Source organism: Lotus japonicus, chromosome 1 (genome assembly GCF_012489685.1).
Source record: "Lotus japonicus ecotype B-129 chromosome 1, LjGifu_v1.2".
Classification (NCBI taxonomy): domain Eukaryota; kingdom Viridiplantae; phylum Streptophyta; class Magnoliopsida; order Fabales; family Fabaceae; genus Lotus; species Lotus japonicus.
In genome coordinates, this window is record NC_080041.1 from 88,570,399 (window position 1) to 88,588,122 (window position 17,724).

At 40.7% G+C, this 17,724-nt stretch overlaps 2 protein-coding genes across 8 annotated transcripts; both read right to left on the reverse strand.

The window, feature by feature from the left end:
- Nucleotides 1-6,950: 6,950 nt before the first annotated feature.
- On the reverse strand, nucleotides 6,951-9,375 carry LOC130732190 (transcription factor LHW-like). Of its 7 annotated transcripts, none has more exons than XR_009016959.1 (6): nucleotides 9,162-9,375; nucleotides 8,941-9,066; nucleotides 8,476-8,547; nucleotides 7,757-7,846; nucleotides 7,586-7,647; nucleotides 6,951-7,326 (listed from the first exon to the last, which is right to left on the reverse strand). XR_009016959.1 is itself a non-coding variant. In XM_057584297.1 (6 exons), exons 1-4 carry the CDS (start codon nucleotides 9,171-9,173, stop codon nucleotides 7,809-7,811), a joined length of 243 nt encoding a protein of 80 aa, XP_057440280.1. In that variant the 5' UTR covers nucleotides 9,174-9,375; the 3' UTR covers nucleotides 6,951-7,258; nucleotides 7,586-7,647; nucleotides 7,757-7,808. The 7 variants fall into 7 exon arrangements, 6 of the variants coding, with proteins under 6 accessions (XP_057440280.1, XP_057440279.1, XP_057440278.1 ...); XM_057584297.1 differs by having other exon boundaries at nucleotides 6,951-7,258; nucleotides 8,476-8,542; XM_057584296.1 differs by having other exon boundaries at nucleotides 6,951-7,288; nucleotides 8,476-8,542.
- A 4,900-nt stretch (nucleotides 9,376-14,275) lies between these two features.
- On the reverse strand, nucleotides 14,276-17,171 carry LOC130727525 (BURP domain protein RD22-like). The gene is made up of 3 exons (XM_057578681.1): nucleotides 17,051-17,171; nucleotides 16,519-16,627; nucleotides 14,276-15,459 (listed from the first exon to the last, which is right to left on the reverse strand). The coding sequence occupies exons 1-3, from the start codon at nucleotides 17,087-17,089 to the stop codon at nucleotides 14,507-14,509; spliced, it is 1,101 nt and encodes a 366-aa protein (XP_057434664.1). The 5' UTR covers nucleotides 17,090-17,171; the 3' UTR covers nucleotides 14,276-14,506.
- Between the last annotated feature and the right edge of the window lie 553 nt (nucleotides 17,172-17,724).

Genomic DNA, 17,724 nt, shown 5'->3' on the forward strand with positions numbered 1-17,724 from the left:
ACACTCAGGACCGCCCGTCGGGACCATAAACACCATCGCTGGAGGGTTTGGCGGCGGTGGCGACACCCATGCGGCGCGGGAACGCCATGTTCGTGCGGTTAATTCCGTTCATGATGTCGCTTTTGGATTCGTACACCCTGATATAACAATCTCGATGGCAGACTTTGAGGGGATAAAGCCTCATAAGGATGACCCGATCGTAGTGCAGTTAAGGATGAACAGTTTCAACGTTAGAAGGGTACTCCTGGATCAGGGTAGTTCGGCTGATATCATCTATGGCGATGCATTCGACAAGTTAGGACTAACTGACAGTGATCTGACTCCATATGCGGGAACCTTGGTAGGTTTCGCGGGGGAGCAAGTGATGGTGCGAGGATACATTGATCTAGACACAATATTCGGGGAAGATGAGTGTGCCAGGGTTTTGAAGGTAAGGTATCTGGTTCTCCAGGTGGTGGCATCTTACAACGTCATCATTGGGCGAAATACATTGAATCGCCTTTGTGCTGTAATTTCAACGGCCCACTTGGCGGTCAAGTATCCGCTAAGCAGTGGAAATGTTGGAAAGCTGAAGGTGGACCAGAAGATGGCGAGGGAGTGTTACAATAATTGCCTTAATTTGTATAGCAAGAAGAGTGCGTTGGTCGGTCATAGATGTTATGAAATTGAAGCTTTGGATGAAAATCTTGACCCACGTGGCGAGGGGCGGGTAAACAGGCCCACGCCAATTGAAGAAACGAAGGCGCTAAAGTTTGGCGATCGCACTTTGAAGATTGGGACCAGACTGACAGAAGAGCAGGAGACGCGCCTGACAAAGCTGCTTGGGGAGAACTTAGATTTGTTTGCTTGGAGCTGCAAAGACATGCCTGGAATTGATCCAAACTTCATCTGCCATCGACTAGCATTGAATCCAAGTGTCAAGCCTGTTTCACAACTTAGGCGGCGCTTGGGAGGAGACAAGGGAAAGGCGGTTCAACAGGAAGTTGACAAGTTGCTGGCGGCAGAGTTCATCAGGGAAGTGAAGTATCCGACGTGGTTGGCGAACGTCGTAATGGTGAAGAAGGCGAACGGGAAGTGGCGAATGTGTGTAGATTACACAGACTTAAACAAAGCATGTCCAAAAGATTCGTATCCCCTTCCCAGCATTGATAGCCTCGTTGATGGTGCCTCGGGCAACGAACTGCTTAGCTTGATGGACGCTTATTCTGGCTATCATCAGATCCGCATGCACCCGGCAGACGAGGACAAAACGGCTTTCATGACCGCCAGAGTCAATTATTGCTATCGCACCATGCCGTTTGGACTAAAGAACGCTGGGGCGACCTACCAAAGGTTGATGGATAGGGTGTTTGCTGGGCAGGTGGGAAGAAACATGGAGGTTTACGTTGATGATATGATTGTTAAATCGGTACGTGGTTTGGACCATCATCAAGATCTGGGGGAAGCATTTGGCGAGATAAGGAAGCACAATATGCGCCTCAACCCGGAGAAATGCTCTTTTGGTGTTCAGGGTGGCAAGTTTTTGGGATTCATGATCACATCCAGAGGAATAGAGATAAACCCAAATAAATGCAAGGCGATTCAGCAGATGAAAAGCCCTTCTAATGTGAAGGAGGTCCAACGTTTAACAGGGCGAATAGCAGCGTTATCTCGGTTTCTTCCTAAGTCTGGTGACAGATCTTTCCCTTTTTTCAAGTGTCTTCGCAAGAATGTCGCATTTGAGTGGACGGCGGAGTGTGAGGAAGCTTTTGTTCGCCTCAAGGAACTCCTATCGTCGCCACCAATCTTGTCGAAGCCAATACAGGGACACCCGCTGCATTTGTATTTTGCTGTGAGCGATAGTGCTCTGAGTTCTGTGATATTGCAGAAGGTTGATGGCGAACATCGAATTGTTTATTTTGTTAGTCACACACTCCAGGGTGCAGAGGTCAGATACTAGAAAATCGAGAAGGCAGCATTAGCGGTCCTCGTCACCGCCCGGCGGTTAAGACCTTACTTTCAGAGTTTTCCAGTAAGGATGCGGACGGATTTACCCCTGAGACAAGTGTTACAAAAACCGGATTTGTCAGGCAGATTGGTCGCCTGGTCGGTTGAATTGTCCGAATATGGGTTGCAATATGATAAACGAGGCAAGGTTGGCGCACAGTCGCTGGCTGATTTTGTGGTGGAATTAACCCCAGATCGGTTTGAAAGAGTAGACACACAGTGGACTCTCTTTGTAGATGGATCCTCCAATAGCAGCGGCAGTGGCGCGGGAGTAACGTTGGAGGGACCAGGGGATCTAGTACTGGAACAATCGCTGAAATTTGAGTTCAAAGCCACAAACAACCAGGCAGAGTATGAAGCTCTCATCGCCGGGTTGAAGTTGGCGCGGGAGGTAAAGATCGGGAGCTTGTTGATAAGAATGGACTCGCAGTTGGTGGAGAATCAAGTGAAGGGCACTTTCCAGGTCAAAGATCCTAATCTGATCAAGTACCTGGAGCGAGTGCGATATTTGATGACGCTTTTTCAAGAGGTTGTGGTGGAATATGTTCCTCGGACTGAAAACCAGCGGGCGGACGCGTTGGCCAAATTGGCGAGCACGCGAAAGCCCGGCAACAATAGAAGTGTGATTCAGGAAACGCTGGCGTTCCCCAGCATTGAAGGCGAGCTTATGGCATGTGTGGACAGAGGGGAGACATGGATGGGGCCTATATTGTCTATCTTGGCGGGGGACCCGGCGGAAGTAGAGCAATGCACAAAGGAGCAGCGGCGAGAGGCGAGCCACTACACTCTCATCGACGGACACTTGTATCGCCGTGGTTTTTCGGCGCCATTGTTAAAATGCGTGCCGCCAGAAAAGTACGAGGCGATCATGTCTGAGGTGCACGAGGGAGTGTGCGCAAGCCACATTGGAGGGAGATCTTTGGCTTGCAAGGTGTTGAGGGCGGGATTTTACTGGCCCACCCTTAGGAAAGATTGCATGGACTTTGTGAAAAAATGCAAAAAATGTCAAGTGTTTGCTGATTTATCTAAGGCACCGCCAAAGGAGCTGGTAACGATGAGCGCCCCGTGGCCTTTCGCCATGTGGGGCGTGGACTTGGTCGGACCTTTTCCGATCGCCAAGTCGCAAATGAAGTTTATATTGGTGGCGGTGGATTATTTCACTAAGTGGATTGAGGCCGAGCCCTTGGCCAAAATAACCTCTGCAAAAATAGTCAACTTCTACTGGAGGCGAATTGTTTGCAGGTTCGGGATCCCAAGGGCGATCGTATCCGACAACGGGACCCAGTTTTCAAGCAATCAAACTAGAGAATTTTGCAAGGAAATGGGCATACAGATGAGGTTTGCCTCTGTGGAACATCCGCAAGCAAACAGGCAAGTGGAATCTGCAAACAGGGTAATCCTGCGTGGATTAAGGCGACGGCTCAAGGAGGCTAAGGGAGCATGACTGGAGGAACTCCCGGTGGTGCTATGGTCATACAACACCACTGTGCAATCCACTACAAGGGAAACCCCCTTTAGAATGACCTATGGGGTTGATGCTATGTTGCCAGTGGAGATTGACAACTTCACATGGCGAACCCAGCCAGATTTTGAAGGGGAGAATCAGGCCAATATGGCGGCGGAGTTGGACCTTTTGTCGGAAACACGTGACGAGGCGCACATTCGGGAAACAACGATGAAGCAGCGCGTGGCGGCAAAGTTCAACAGCAGGGTTCGCGTCCGAGATATGCAGGTCGACGACCTGGTCCTCAAGTGGCGATCGGGAGCCCCGGGAAATAAGCTTACTCCTAACTGGGAGGGGCCCTACCGCATTATTAAAGTTCTTGGTAATGGGGCCTATCATTTAGAAGAGCTTGATGGAAGGCGGCTACCTCGGTCGTTCAATGGTTTGAGCCTGCGCTACTATTATAGTTGATCGCAGGCGAGAAAGCGAGCAAGGCGGAGTCGCCGGAGCCAGATATCTTTAAAATTTTCTGAAAAGTGTTTCCAAATTCTCCAATGTATTACAATAACAAAGCGTGCTCTTTTTCTCCGAAAGGAGTTTTTTAATGAGGCGCTCCATCAATAAAATAAAACGAAAATTCACGAAATTCGTGTCCAAAAATTCCAGGGATTCCCTGACGATCGGAATTGCCGATCGACTTAAAGAATTACGGTGATCACTAAGTGGGACAAGCTTGATCCCCAAAGGGGCTTGCTGGAACCCTGAAGGTGGCGGCGATTCCACAAATGGCCTTTGACGCCTGGGAATCACCCCCCGGAAAGTCTGACGTGATCGTCGGTCCCGTAAACGATGTGCTGGGTAAGTCTCGCCAGAATACGACGAGCGCCGTTAACTAGGCAAAAGTCTTGGGACCCCCAAATGGCCATTGGGATCCAAGCATTGTAAGCCCCGAGCAGGCAAAGCCCCGGGCAAAGCCCTCGAGAATGGAGGCCGTTTTCTGCCTTTGGGGAAAACGTCTAAAGTCTTGGTGGTGGAATACCAAGCAACAAGTCCTAGTTAAAATTAATGCACGAAATCGTTAGGCGTAATTCAATCATATGACGCGTGAAAAACAGCGCAAGATATAAGGTCGGCGAGTGAATAAGGTGGAAGGCGAGTGCTTGGTCACTCAGGATGTTGAGTATTTTACTACTCCGGCGTGTTGGGGGGTTAAACTATGAAACTCGTTCTTAAATTTTTTAAGCATTAAGAATACGACGACCAAAAAATGTACGGCGAAGAGCATTCCAACATGGTTTACAAAATATCCAATGGCGATATAACGCTCCAGAATGATGCCCGCCGGCGAACGGTCATGTACCTGCTCCAGCTAATCGCCAGCACGGAGCAATCGCTCTCGCCGCTTGTGGACTTGTGGACTTGTGGGCTTGCCGGCTCGGGTTGCTCGCCAAGTCAGTGGACTGGGTGGCTAAAGATGTTAGTTTCCTTTTGCTCACGCCATGTTGGCGATATAGTTTACCACACTTTTCTCAAGTCATGTTGACAGCTTAGATCCCAGTGTACAATAGGACACATGTAAAGGCATTTAAAAGACACACTTAGCTCTCATACTTCGAGCTCGGTGTCTTGTGGACTAGTGGACTGGGCGAGCCCCTAGAGGGGCAACGCCCAGCATATAGCCCGCCCCGTGGCGGGGCCCTGCCTTAAATTGGGCCTTGATCTCGGAGGCCCAATTGGCCCAATAGGTAGTACACGAGCTCTATAAATAGGAGGTAGTTATCAGTTGTAAGGGACTTTTTGCTCATTGGATGAAATCATACATGAAATTCAGCATTCTCTCTCTAGCGCAATTCTCCACTCTCTAGGTACTATACCTTTCATCAATGTTCATTGCAAGAACATAATGTAATTTCAGTACTGCGTTGTAACCTAAAAAAAATGATTTTTTTTTTTTTTTTATAATTGGGAGGGCCAACGGCCCATAAAAAAAATGATTTTGGTCGTTATGATTCCAATCATCTAAATTAAGTAATTTGAAGTGGAAATCAGACGAAGTTTTGGCTTGATAATTGGACAAGGTTTGGACCACTGCGTGAAATTCATTATAGGCTTTATAATTTATCCTCTTTGAAACGTGCTACTATTGCTCAGTGTGGAGCTTGGGTTCACATTGTTTGGCAGTGGGAGCTTTCTTGGCGTCGGCCGTTGAGGGAGAGGGAAAATACTTGGCTTGGTGAGATGTTGGATAAGGTTAATCGTTTCTCCCTCTCGGAAGGTGTTTCTGACAAATGGGTTTGGAGGCCAAACACAGCAGGGTGGTATAGTGTTCAATCTTCTTACAACTTCTTGCAGGAACCTTCTCTTGATCCGGTGGACCATATTTACAACACTGTGTGGCATTCCTTTGCACCACCGACGGTCAAAGCGTTTGCTTGGCGCTGTATCCGGGATCGCATTCCCTGTCTTACAAATTTATTGAGGAGAGGTGTCCTTCTGAACCAACAAGCGGCGGTGTGTCGGCTTTGCCAAGCGGAGGAGGAATCCTATTGTTTTTTTATGTTTGTAAATAGGAATTTAAAAGCTACTTGCTTTTGATAAAAACGTAACACGCGAGTGAAAATTTAAGGAATCTTTTTGTGTGAGCCTCTAAACCACTTCTAAACAGGCTTGCGAGCATCAACCTGCTTGACCATGGCAAGACCACGAATTACCACCATAAGCTCTGCTAGAAGAGCAATGTCAATTCCTTCAAAACATGTAAATCCAATTATCCACGATCTATTATGATCACACAACAACCCATAGTCGCATAACGACGATTATAGTTGCCATCTATATTCAGCATCAATAATCTCTCAAAGCATAGAGGATATCTTCTGAAAAATGTGAGCAACGCGTACAAGTTGGACTCACCGCTATTATGCAATGGAAATGATGAGCATATGAAGGTAAGGCTCGATGTAAGGCAACATCGAGATGGTTGGAACAATTTTACAAACCGCAACTCCAACTAAGTATTAGTACTTTCACTACTAGAAAAAATACTTTTTATATCGGTTATTTTCGACTTTTCACATCGGTTTGCGTCCGATGTAAGTAAAGGTGATGTAGTATGTCCTCACCTTTTCACATCGGTTATACAACCGATGTGGTAAGTACTTTTTTACATCAGACATCTGGTATAACCGATGTGAAAAGTACATATTTCACATCGGCTTTGAATTGCAACCGATGTGAAAAGTACTTTTTAACATCGGACACCTGGTATAACCGATGTGAAAAGTACATATTTCACATCAGCTTTGAATTGTAACTGATGTGAAAAATACTTTTTTACATCGGACATCTGATATAACCGATGTGAAAAAGTACATATTTCACATCGGCTTTGAATTGCAACCGATGTGAAAACTATATATTTCACATCGGCTTCGAATTGCAACCGATGTGAAATCCCTTTTATTTAAAAAAAAAAACAATTATGTTTGGAATCAATTAAAAAGTCACACCTGTAGGCAGAACCACACGAACTCAAAACCAACAAAATTAAAAAGTATTTCACTTCAGTCTTTGAGCATAAGAGAAAAAATTACATTAGCAATATTGTAACTATGATCTGCAATCTTATAACAAGTGTGTATAACATTAGCAATATTGTAACTTCGAACGCAGCATCATCAAAAAGAAAATTAAACATCCATCATACAGGCACTGCTCCATCTTACTGCAATAGGGCCAGCAAAGAACACAACTTGAAAACAGAGTTGTTGCAGCAAAAACACAGTGGAAAACGCAGTAAAAACATCGCCGAACCAGCAAAAAGCCACACTGCAAGAGAGCAAACTGTCTTAGCCATGCCTGCTGCACCCAGAAAGACGCGAGGGAGATTAGAGCATCTACAACACAATTTTGAGCAACACTATGTCAAAGCCACCACTTTGTTTACATGCACTTTGATAAAGCTAAAAATAACCAAACCCTTTTTGATCTAGGAAGAACATGTAGCAAATAAATCATGGAAACTGGTTGTTTCAGAGGGAGGAATGTATATATAATTATTTTTTTGAAACTCGGGAGGAATGTATATTAGTTAAATGGAAAGCACCCAGTAGTAAACCAGAAGTAACATAGGAAAAAAAGGGAAATGCATGTCACCTGTTTAGGCCTTGTCATTGTTGTAGGGCCATGAGTTGTCTATCCCTTTTTTATCCTTGATGCTACATTTTAGAGTGAACTTTGATATTAAAATAGTGAAACATATAATCTTTCAAAAACTAAGTTTGGTTAATAATAAAAAAAGATGGAAGAAGGAGAAATCATCCATACATCTTTTGTATCAATGCGCTCAAGACTCGAGAGAACTACTTGACTATCTTGATCACCTGTAGTAACATGCAAGCGAGCTTTCACATGCTCCTGCAAGCATCCAGTATGAAATTAACTCAGTAAAAGAAAATGGATTGACAAAAAGAAACTTGAGAATGCAAATTGAACTGTGACAAAAGTGCTTAATGTCAATAAATAAAAAACAACATCTGAGAAGAGTCAGCATGTCATCATGGGATTCAAATCTTTCACTTATTCACATGCTTATTCAAATCTTTCTAACTACTATAATACAAAGGGTTGGTCTTTTTTTGGTAGGAGTGGCTTGTTATGATGGTGCAATTCTTTGGCTTGGTTGGCTTTCTCTTAGGGGTTTTTGAGGGGTTTTGGTGCTGTTTGTGGCCTTTAGGGGTTTGGTTTGGGGTATTACTTTTGTGGTATAGGGAGTTTGTGGGGGGTGTTGTATAGATATTTTTTGATAGAGCTCTTGCTCTTTTCCCTCCACTGTTTTTGAAGAGGGTGAGTTTCCTTTCCCTTCGCGGGGTGGTTGCTCTTTAGCTTGTTCCTTTCTCTTTATCTAATATTATCTTTCACTTTCGAAAAAAAAAACACTAAAACGCTAAAAGTGATTATAGCTATGTCTAAATGCGATTTAAAACTTTCCAGCATGGATGTTCTTCTAAGAATCATTCCCAGTTCCCATTGACTTAGAATCTTACCAATGTTAACTTCATGTTGCTGCTTCACATTTACAACAGTCTCAAAATCAACTGCAGGTTCTTGATTCTGCACTGAATTGAATTTCAAAACAAAAAAATACCAACATGGCAAATACAGAGAGCAATCAGCTTTTATGAAAGAGCCACATCCAACAAAGGTTCAGAACCAGCGTAACTAATTGTACTATAGTAGAACAATGACTAATTATAAAAAATTAAGAACTAAAAAAGAATTCCCTTAATAGTGAATTCACCATTCTTGGACACTTGATCAAAGAGTTAATACCTGCCACTCTTGCTTCAATGAAATAAAATTGAAAATGCTCCCGATTTCAGCACAGTTCAGTCATAGCTCAAAATGCTCAAGATTTAGAGGCTACCCCAAATGTTGACTTATACTATAGACAGTTCATTATACTTGGTAGTTACTATCAGTTATTTGATATTTCCTTTCAGGTGTATTACCTCAACAGCAAAGCGTGCCCAGATCTTGTCATTGCGGGCTTCCATGACCCCCTTCAAGATGGTGAAATCTAATCCTCTTATTAAGTCAGCTATTTCCAGAAAGAAACCTCGTTCCTCGCAGAGCATCTGTCAAGAGAAACCAAGCAAACAAATTAAAGATTTATCATTGAAATATATTAAGGATAAACAATTTTGTAATTTTATAAAGCATCAGTCACTACCTCCACTAGCATCTAACGAGGAGGATTAAGATCCTCAACTATGATAGGGCACACCATTGATTGTGAGCCAACCTCATATGCCCAAGTAGCCCCTCCCTCACAATTATCTTTTAAGAGCAATCCACCTTCTTTACTCACAATCTGTGCATTCAGGAAAGAAAAAACAGTGAACAACCAGTATTTCTCCCTTAAATAATTTCATAACATTTCGTCAAAGTTGTTAATATTATTGTTAGAATATAAGAAAATAGAGAATAACGTGAAAGAGTAGAGAGAGAGATTGAGGGAAAATATATTGTTGACTTAATTAAAACTGAAAGCAATACATGTCTTATATAAAAGACCTAACTTACTAGAAGATAACTAAAAGATAACTTCTTATCATAATAACTAAATCAGTTATTATCTTTTATTCTAGCCTCTATCTAATAGCACTATATCACTATCTATTAGCTAGATTTAATATTTGAACTAATATCCACAATACTCCCCCTTAATTCAAATACCCAAGAGATACTACACCTATCTCTTTCCTTAAGATCACAAATCTTTCAGTCTTCAAAGGTTTGGTGAAGATATCTGCCTTCTGCTCATCAGTGGGGCAGTACACCAGCTCCAGCTTCCCTCCATTCACTTGTTCACGCAGGAAGTGAAATCTGACTTCAATGTGCTTACTTCTTCCATGAGAAATTGGATTTTTAGCAAGACTAATTGCTGAGATGTTGTCAACCATCAGCTCCATTGGCTTCTTAGTCACAAAACCCATTTCTTTTAACATTTCTTCAAGCCAAACAGCTTGGCAGGCAGCAAAGGACTCTGCTATGTATTCAGCTTCACATGAGGAAAGAGCAATGACAGGTTGCTTCTTTGAGGTCCAGGAGATTGGAGCTCCATGCAGCTGAAACAAGTACCCAGAAGTACTTTCCTGTCATCCAAGTCACCACTATAATCAGAATCTGTGCAGCCAACCAGTTCCAACTCCTTTCCAAGCTTCTTTTTCCTTGGAAACAATATTCCATAATCTGTAGTACCCTGCAGATACCGCAAAATTATTTTGGCAGCAGCCAAATGTGATTTCTTAGGTGCACACATGAACTTGCTGATGAGTCCCACACCATAGGAAATACCAGGCCTTGAGTTGCACAAAAATCTGAGTGAACCAACAAGTTGCTTGTACAGAGATGCATCAACATCCCCTTCATCATCTCTCCTCAACTTGATTTTCACTTCAGATGGAGTTGTTACTGGATGACAATTCCCCATGTTGAACCTCTTCAGTATGTCTTGGGTCAGTGGTTGAAAACCATTCTCTATAACATCAAGAACATCTTGAAACCCAAATAGAACTTTCATCTGAGAATTCCATCGATCCCAATTCTTATCAGTTAGAATTGGGAGATTTACTCCGGGCAGATTGCTACTTGCCATCGTTAGGGTTTCAGTTTCTTGATCAAAATCGAGATTCACAGCGTGTAGGGAAGGAACCTCTGAAACTCGTAGCTTCCACCAATTTCAGAATCGCAGAATTACAATTCTGATGAAGGACGAGACTCGCAGAATCGCACTTCAACAAAACCGAGCCAAACAGATTCGAAACACACAATTTCACAGCAACCCTAAACCACCAAACCTATCACAGGCCTCGAAACTCGCAGCTTCAATTAGAGGTTGTGTTTGGCTCCGTTTAAACAAGATTGAAACACGCAGCTTCAATCTTCACGACCCGCAGGTCCAAGAATCGGAACGTGCTCTAGATACCAAGTTGTTGGAGAAAATAGAGAATAACGTGAAAGAGTAGAGAGAGAGATTGAGGGAAAATATATTATTGACTTAATTAAAACTGAAAGCAATACATGTCTTATATAAAAGACCTAACTTACTAGAAGATAACTAAAAGATAACTTCTTATCATAATAACTAAATCAGTTATTATCTTTTATTCTAGCCTCTATCTAATAGCACTATATCACTATCTATTAGCTAGATTTAATATTTGAATTAATATCCACAATAATATAAAACCATTGATGTGGCCTTTACCCAACAGCTTAAGCTTTTGGGATAAAGTGGTTATTTGACATGGTATCAGAGCCTATCCTAGATCCATTTGTTGTTTGTTGTGGAGACTTGTTGATCCCACGTTCCAGGTTGTTCAGTCCTGGACGTGAGGGGGTGTGTTAGAAAGTCCCACATTGGCTAGAGATAGAGCATAGATAGCCTTTATAAGGGTAGTGCAAACCTAAACTCTTGAGCTAGCTTTTGTGGGACTTTCTAACAATTATAATCCCTGAAAGCCAAGCTTGTATATTGCTTTCATTAGAAGAGGATGAAGCCTCAACTCATTCCATCCATAAAATTCAGTTTCATCAATGCTATCTTCCCCAACATCATCCTTCACATCAACATCTAAACCTATAAGAAGACATGGACATTAGTGGATTGTGTCTTCCTCATCTTCAATTACCAACATTATAAAAACAATCAAAAAAACAGAAACCAATCTTTTAACATTAATTGGTTCATTTAAAATTAAACAAGTAATCACCACTCACCACTATCCGGTTGCGGCTCGAGCTTCAGGTTTTCTCTAGCAGCCTTGTTTTTATTCTTCTTCTTCTTCTTTTTCTTCACCTCAGACTTCACTCCCTCATCCTTAGCGATTTCCCCATCGGTTTGCATTTCCGGCACATCGTCGATACTACGAGCACCATCAACCCCATCATCTTGCTTCAGTTTCTTCAACTTTTTGCCCTGGTTAGGCACCTGCTTCTTGCTGTCATCTCCAGCTTTATGAATATCCATTCCATAATCAGCCTCATCAATCTCCTCAAGTGAAAGAAAACCTACAAAATAAAAGCAGCTCAATGTAAAATTTCATACCCCATATAAGGATATACCAATATCAAAGCAAACAGAACCTTCAGACAATAACAACTATATAAATGCTTAATTCTCGAGATTATATCATAAACCCTAGCTTCTTCAAACATCCACGCATAACACAAAATCTACATATATATAATTATACGTCCCAGAACGCAGAGAATGCAGATTTGCGAAGAGAGTATAAGAAGGTTGGGGAAGATAAAAGAGAAGGGGTGAGAGGAATGAACCTACCTCCTTCGAGTTCATTGGAGCCAATGAAGAGGGAAAAGGGATTGTTGTCATCATCTTGTTGGGGAAAAGTGGGGTTCCATGAGAGTGAGTTGAGACGCTCGAGCTCAGGTCACCAGAAGCTAAGGTTCGAGACTTCCTCTTGGCTTTTCTCTGAGAAGACGGTGCCCGCTGCCGCTACTGCTTCTTCCATGGAGGACAAAGAAGGAAGAAAGAAATTGTGCAGAGTGAACAGAGGAGAATGAAAGAAAGTGAACGGTGCAGGAGGGTGAGCACGAGCGACGGCGAGCAACGGGGAGCGACGGCGAAAGTGGAGCAAGAGCGTAGGCAACTTAGGTTTTCTCGTTAATGGTTTTTTCAGATGCGTTGGGTTTCAGTTTGAAAAGAAAAGAGAGACATTTCCCAACGGTTATATTATAACTGATGTGAAATGTTTGATTTTTCACATCGGTTATATTCTCAACCTATGTGAAATATACTTCATCAAAATTTCAAAAATGTCACCACACTTAACTTTTCCATCGCTTATTGTATCAACCGTTATAAAAACTCTTTACTAATTACTTTTCACATCAGACATATTCTCAACTGGTGTGAAAACTCTCATAAAAGTTCACTATAATTTCAATATTGTCACCGCGTTATCTTTCACATCAGGTATTTAATCCACCGATGTGAAAACCTTGATGTGAAATGTTTATTTTCTAGTAGTGTTTTTAAAGAAGTGCGACTGGAAACCCATCTGAACCCCACTTTGAATGAATTCATCCAAAACATTGTCCTCATAAGTCATAACCTCTTCTTTCGTCACTCCCTCTGTGCACAACTAGGCCACGTTCCTAACCGGAAACACTACAAGATTAGCATGACAATCATACACAAAATAATGCTAGAAAATGTGTGAGCATCATCACTTAACTCTCCTTGCTCCGTAGACTATGGGACATTTGTTTCTTTTCATCCTTATAACAGTTTGTGTGTGAAAGAAATGAGTATATATATCAAAAGCGAGCTCATTACTCCCTAGATTTCTGAAACCATAGTACCTCCTCCTTATTAAGGATTCAACCACATTCCTCCTGCAAGTCCTTTTCCAATTTTAGTAAACTAGTGGTCTCCTTCTCTTCCAACGCCATTTGCACACCCTTCAGACGATTTTCACAAACCCTCTTTCAATGAAAATGTTGCAAAAAAAAAATTATTAGATCTACATCAGTTTTGGTGGTGATGGTGATGTTGGGTGGGAATGAGAGGATGAGGTGGAGGAAGAACATCAAGAGAATTTCTAGGTTTATGGGGTTTGAAGATGAAGAAGATGGAGGAGTTTCTAGGTTAAGATGAATTTATGGGTTTTAAAAGGGAAAACGAGTAAACTTGATGGAAGAAATTGTTGAGGGACCAAACATATGTGAGAAGCCCACATGGAAGCTTATGTGAAGTGCTGACTAGGTAAAAAATTGTCACATAAGCTTTATGATGTTATAAGGACTATTTTAGACCAAACAAAAAATTTCAGGAAATAATTTTATTTTCAAGAATCATTTTAGATTCAGGTGTATAAGTCACGAACTAGAAACATATTTAACTCTTAAATAATATCCAAACAATGAAAATGACTTTTGGTGCATTCTATCGCATTACATTACATTATGTTTCATTATATTGCATTTTGACTCATCAATTTAAATATGCCCTAAGTGAAAATAACCGTCTCCCTCATGTCATTTATACTGTGGGCAACGACAATTCATGAACCAAGTTTTTTGGGCGACACTTATAGTCTGTGGTAGTTTTTGTATGCTCCAAACTGCAAAGTAATAAAGCTCTACCATTTATGTTGGTCAAAATCTATCACAAATTGTAGCTGTCATCCGTATTACACGAATAATTTTTTATAGTATGTGAGAATTAGTGTTATAATAATGTCCTCTTACATTTATATAACAAGTTAACAGTTGATGATCAGTAAATTATAACTTATAAGAAAGCAAAAGAAGAAATCACACTAATATCACATGTATATATCCATAGTGTAATGTATTCAGAACATACATATATATGATGCATTAGAGGAAAATACATATATGAAGCCAGGTACATGAGCATCTAAACAACAAGTGCTAGAATAGTACCTAGAACTAAACAGTGCAACTTATTCAGTAGCTGAGTGATGATGCCACTGAAGCTGGTTAATTATTCAAGCACACCACAAAAGGATTCCAAAGAAAAATCTACTTGGAAACCCAAACAACATGATCCTCAGGAAGAAAATGGCAAACTGGAACGGTCCCTGGCTTAACCTTGAGCACTTGAAAAGCCAAGTGCTTTGGGTTCCATTGTGATGTGTCTGTGTGGCACACAGCAACAGCTTTAACTCTAACCCCATTATCACCCTCCAAAGGCACAGAGTAAGCCCTTGTACTATCACTCTTATGACAGTAAAACACAGCATATGGATAATTCTGCTTGTGGCACACAACAGCTTTGTCCCCTGCTTCTAATTTCTTCACCCCTGTTGCAATCGTGTATCTTTGTTTTTCTGTTTCTTTGTCCACCACAGTGGACACAGCATTAACATTTTCCCCAAGCTTGGAAGTGGTGAAATCAACCATGGATTCAAGTGAAGTTGCACAGTACTTTTCCTCACCTTGAATCCCCTTTTGTTCACACTCATCAATTGTGTTCTTCATGACTTGAGCCTCCTCTGACCCGGCTTTCACTGAGTATTTGTTCAATGCAAGTTCCACCTTTTCAGATGAAAAGGGTATTGAATCTGCAACTATACGAGGCAAGAAAGTGGCTTTGTTTGAGGTTTTGGTGAAGTGCAAGTTCATTTTTGTTCCAGGGTGCAAGTTTTTCTCCAAGAAGAAGAGTGCTACATTGGGATCACTGTGTAATTGGGTCTCAGTTGCAGCATAAACGTAATCAAATGGGGATTTTGAGCCAACGTTAACAAACACAGGCTTTCCCTTGTGGCCTGTGTGGACTGAAACTCCTCCACCTTTTCCACCGCCAACGTTGACATTGGTACCGCCGTGGCCACCGCCACTTCCTTTTCCTGCATTAACATTTACACCTCCTTTTCCAACATCCACTTTGGTGTGTCCGGGCTTTCCTTTCCCTGCATCAACATTTACACCACCCTTTCCTACACCCACGTTGGTGCTTTTCTCTTCCACCCAATCTGCATAGTCATTATAATTGTTAGTTGATCAGATCAGAGGTTAATCATGAAGTAAATAGTTCCATACTTTATAATTTAAACTATAAAGTTTAGTTCCATTTCCATGTTAATCTTGACCAGAAACTAAAGCTAACCAAACCACATGTTAGGTCCATATCTATGAATGGAAAAATCCTTTTTGTATGAAATCATATACTATTTTTACTTTATATATACGATTATTCTACTCTTAAATCATAACAAACAAAGAAGAGTTAAAAGGTTAAATCTTGTTTTTTATTTTATTTTATTTTATTATGACACAGATTCTCCCAAGGGACTAATAAACCACTTAAATTAAGAGACGTTTCTATATTCCTTTTCTTAAAGCAAAATATATTGACATTAGTATTGTGAAACATCTTTTCTTAACATGAGTACTGTAACTAAGCCAATAAAATAAGCCGACAAAAACCCAAAAACACTTATATATATTGCAAACCCCACGGCCCACAAGCATATAAGCATATATAGAGACATTTCTATATTTCATCTATTAATTTACTGTCAAAAAACATATTCGACTTATTAATCAGCTTTTTTTTTCAAGAATTAGCTCTTGAGACATAATAATCAAAGAACTTGGGCCACCTTCACTATGGGCTGAGAAGGAGATACCACCAACCCACCTTCTTAACATGAGTACTGTAACTAAGCTAATAAAACAAGCCGACAAAAACCCAAAAACACTTATATATATTGCAAACCCCACAAGCCTATAAGCATATATAGAGACGTTTCTATATTTCATCTATTAATTTACCGTCAAAAAATATATTCGATTTATTAATCAGCTTTTTTTTTTTTCAAGAATTAGCTCTTGAAACATAATAATCAAAGAACTTGGGCCACCTTCACTATGGGCTGAGAAGGAGATACCACCAACCCACCTTGAAGAAGCTCTCATCTTGTTGACAAAAAAACAAAGAGAAGTTCATATCTTCATCATAATTCATATTTATAGGGGTTTTCACTCATAAACTATTACCATTAATTAATTGATCGAGGGTAAACTGTTACCTGGGTAAAGGATATCAGTGATAGCTTTTGGCATTGGTGTAGTAGGAAGGACAGACTTCCAGTATAGTTCAGGAGGTAAGGCAGCATGACTGGTAGCCACCAACAAAACCTGCAAATTTAAATTTTTCTCAATTTCACATAGACATTCTCGAATATTTCACATATTTTAGATAATATTATACAAATCAATTAAGATGCATTAGCTTCTACTTATAACTACAATCAAAATCACTTCTACTTGGAAGATAGAGTTTCCAAACATTGTGTACGTACTAATATTTATAGGGCAAATTGTCAAATATTTAATTAACTTGTTGCTGGCCCAGCAGCTGAATGAACTGAGAGTTGAGACATATATCATGAATTAACTACTAATAATGATTTTTTTACATGCAAATTATCAAAATGAAGGAGAAGGATCTCATATGCTCATTGACCTCAAACGAAAAGCAAATATTGATCAAAACACAAGTCAAGCATAAAGAAAAGTTATATAAGCATGCTTTGATTGTTTGGAAGCTGTGAAGCTTACACTGAGTAAAGCACAAACGGATAGAAGAGGATACTCCATACTAGGAATTAGCAAAGCCTACAAAATAAAAGTGAAGGTGGAGATATAGAATGATATATGTTCTCATATTTATATATGCACGGATATCATATAATATTGCTAGTAAATTACTCCCTCCTTTCCTTTTTAAGTGTCGTTTTAGAACAATTTTTTTGTTCTTTTTTAACTGTCGTTTTGATGTTTTAGGTTCCATTTTGTCAATTATATCCTTACTTTTTCAATAACTCCACTTCACATTTTCCATAAAAAAAAATTTCTTAATAACTATGAAGACCTTTATGACATTATGATTGGGTGAGAGTGGTAGGTGGTTTAATGATATGAGAGAGTGGGAAAAAAAAACTAACAATCTAGTACTATCTTGGTTGGAGAGATTTATGACTTTATGATTGGGATGTGAGAGAGTAGAATGGAAAAAACAACTCTAATAATCCACTATCTTGGTTGGAGAGTTTTATACTAAAACGACATTTAAAAAGGGACGGAGGGAGTATAATTAATTAATAGGAGGTGTGTATGTTTCTAGAAAGGGTTGCAGGTTGCTTGAACAGCAGCTTACCAACCATATTATCACACATTTAAAAGCTTCAACTACCCCAGGTTCACTCACTTAAATCTCCATTACTGTCGTGGTT

What these genes read in the sequence shown, in the direction of transcription:
- LOC130732190 (XM_057584297.1), bottom strand. An exon ending in GGGCACGCTTTGCTGTTGAG is followed by an intron (nt 8,543 to 8,940) that starts GTAATACACCTG and finishes AATTCAGTGCAG; the next exon opens with AATCAAGAACCTGCAGTTGA. An exon ending in GCAACATGAAGTTAACATTG is followed by an intron (nt 7,847 to 8,475) that starts GTAAGATTCTAA and finishes GGATGCTTGCAG; the next exon opens with GAGCATGTGAAAGCTCGCTT.
- LOC130727525 (XM_057578681.1), bottom strand. Translation starts at nt 17,089, where the DNA reads ATGGAGTATCCTCTTCTATCCGTTTGTGCTTTACTCAGT. An exon ending in CCGTTTGTGCTTTACTCAGT is followed by an intron (nt 16,628 to 17,050) that starts GTAAGCTTCACA and finishes TTAAATTTGCAG; the next exon opens with GTTTTGTTGGTGGCTACCAG. An exon ending in CACTGATATCCTTTACCCAG is followed by an intron (nt 15,460 to 16,518) that starts GTAACAGTTTAC and finishes ATGACTATGCAG; the next exon opens with ATTGGGTGGAAGAGAAAAGC.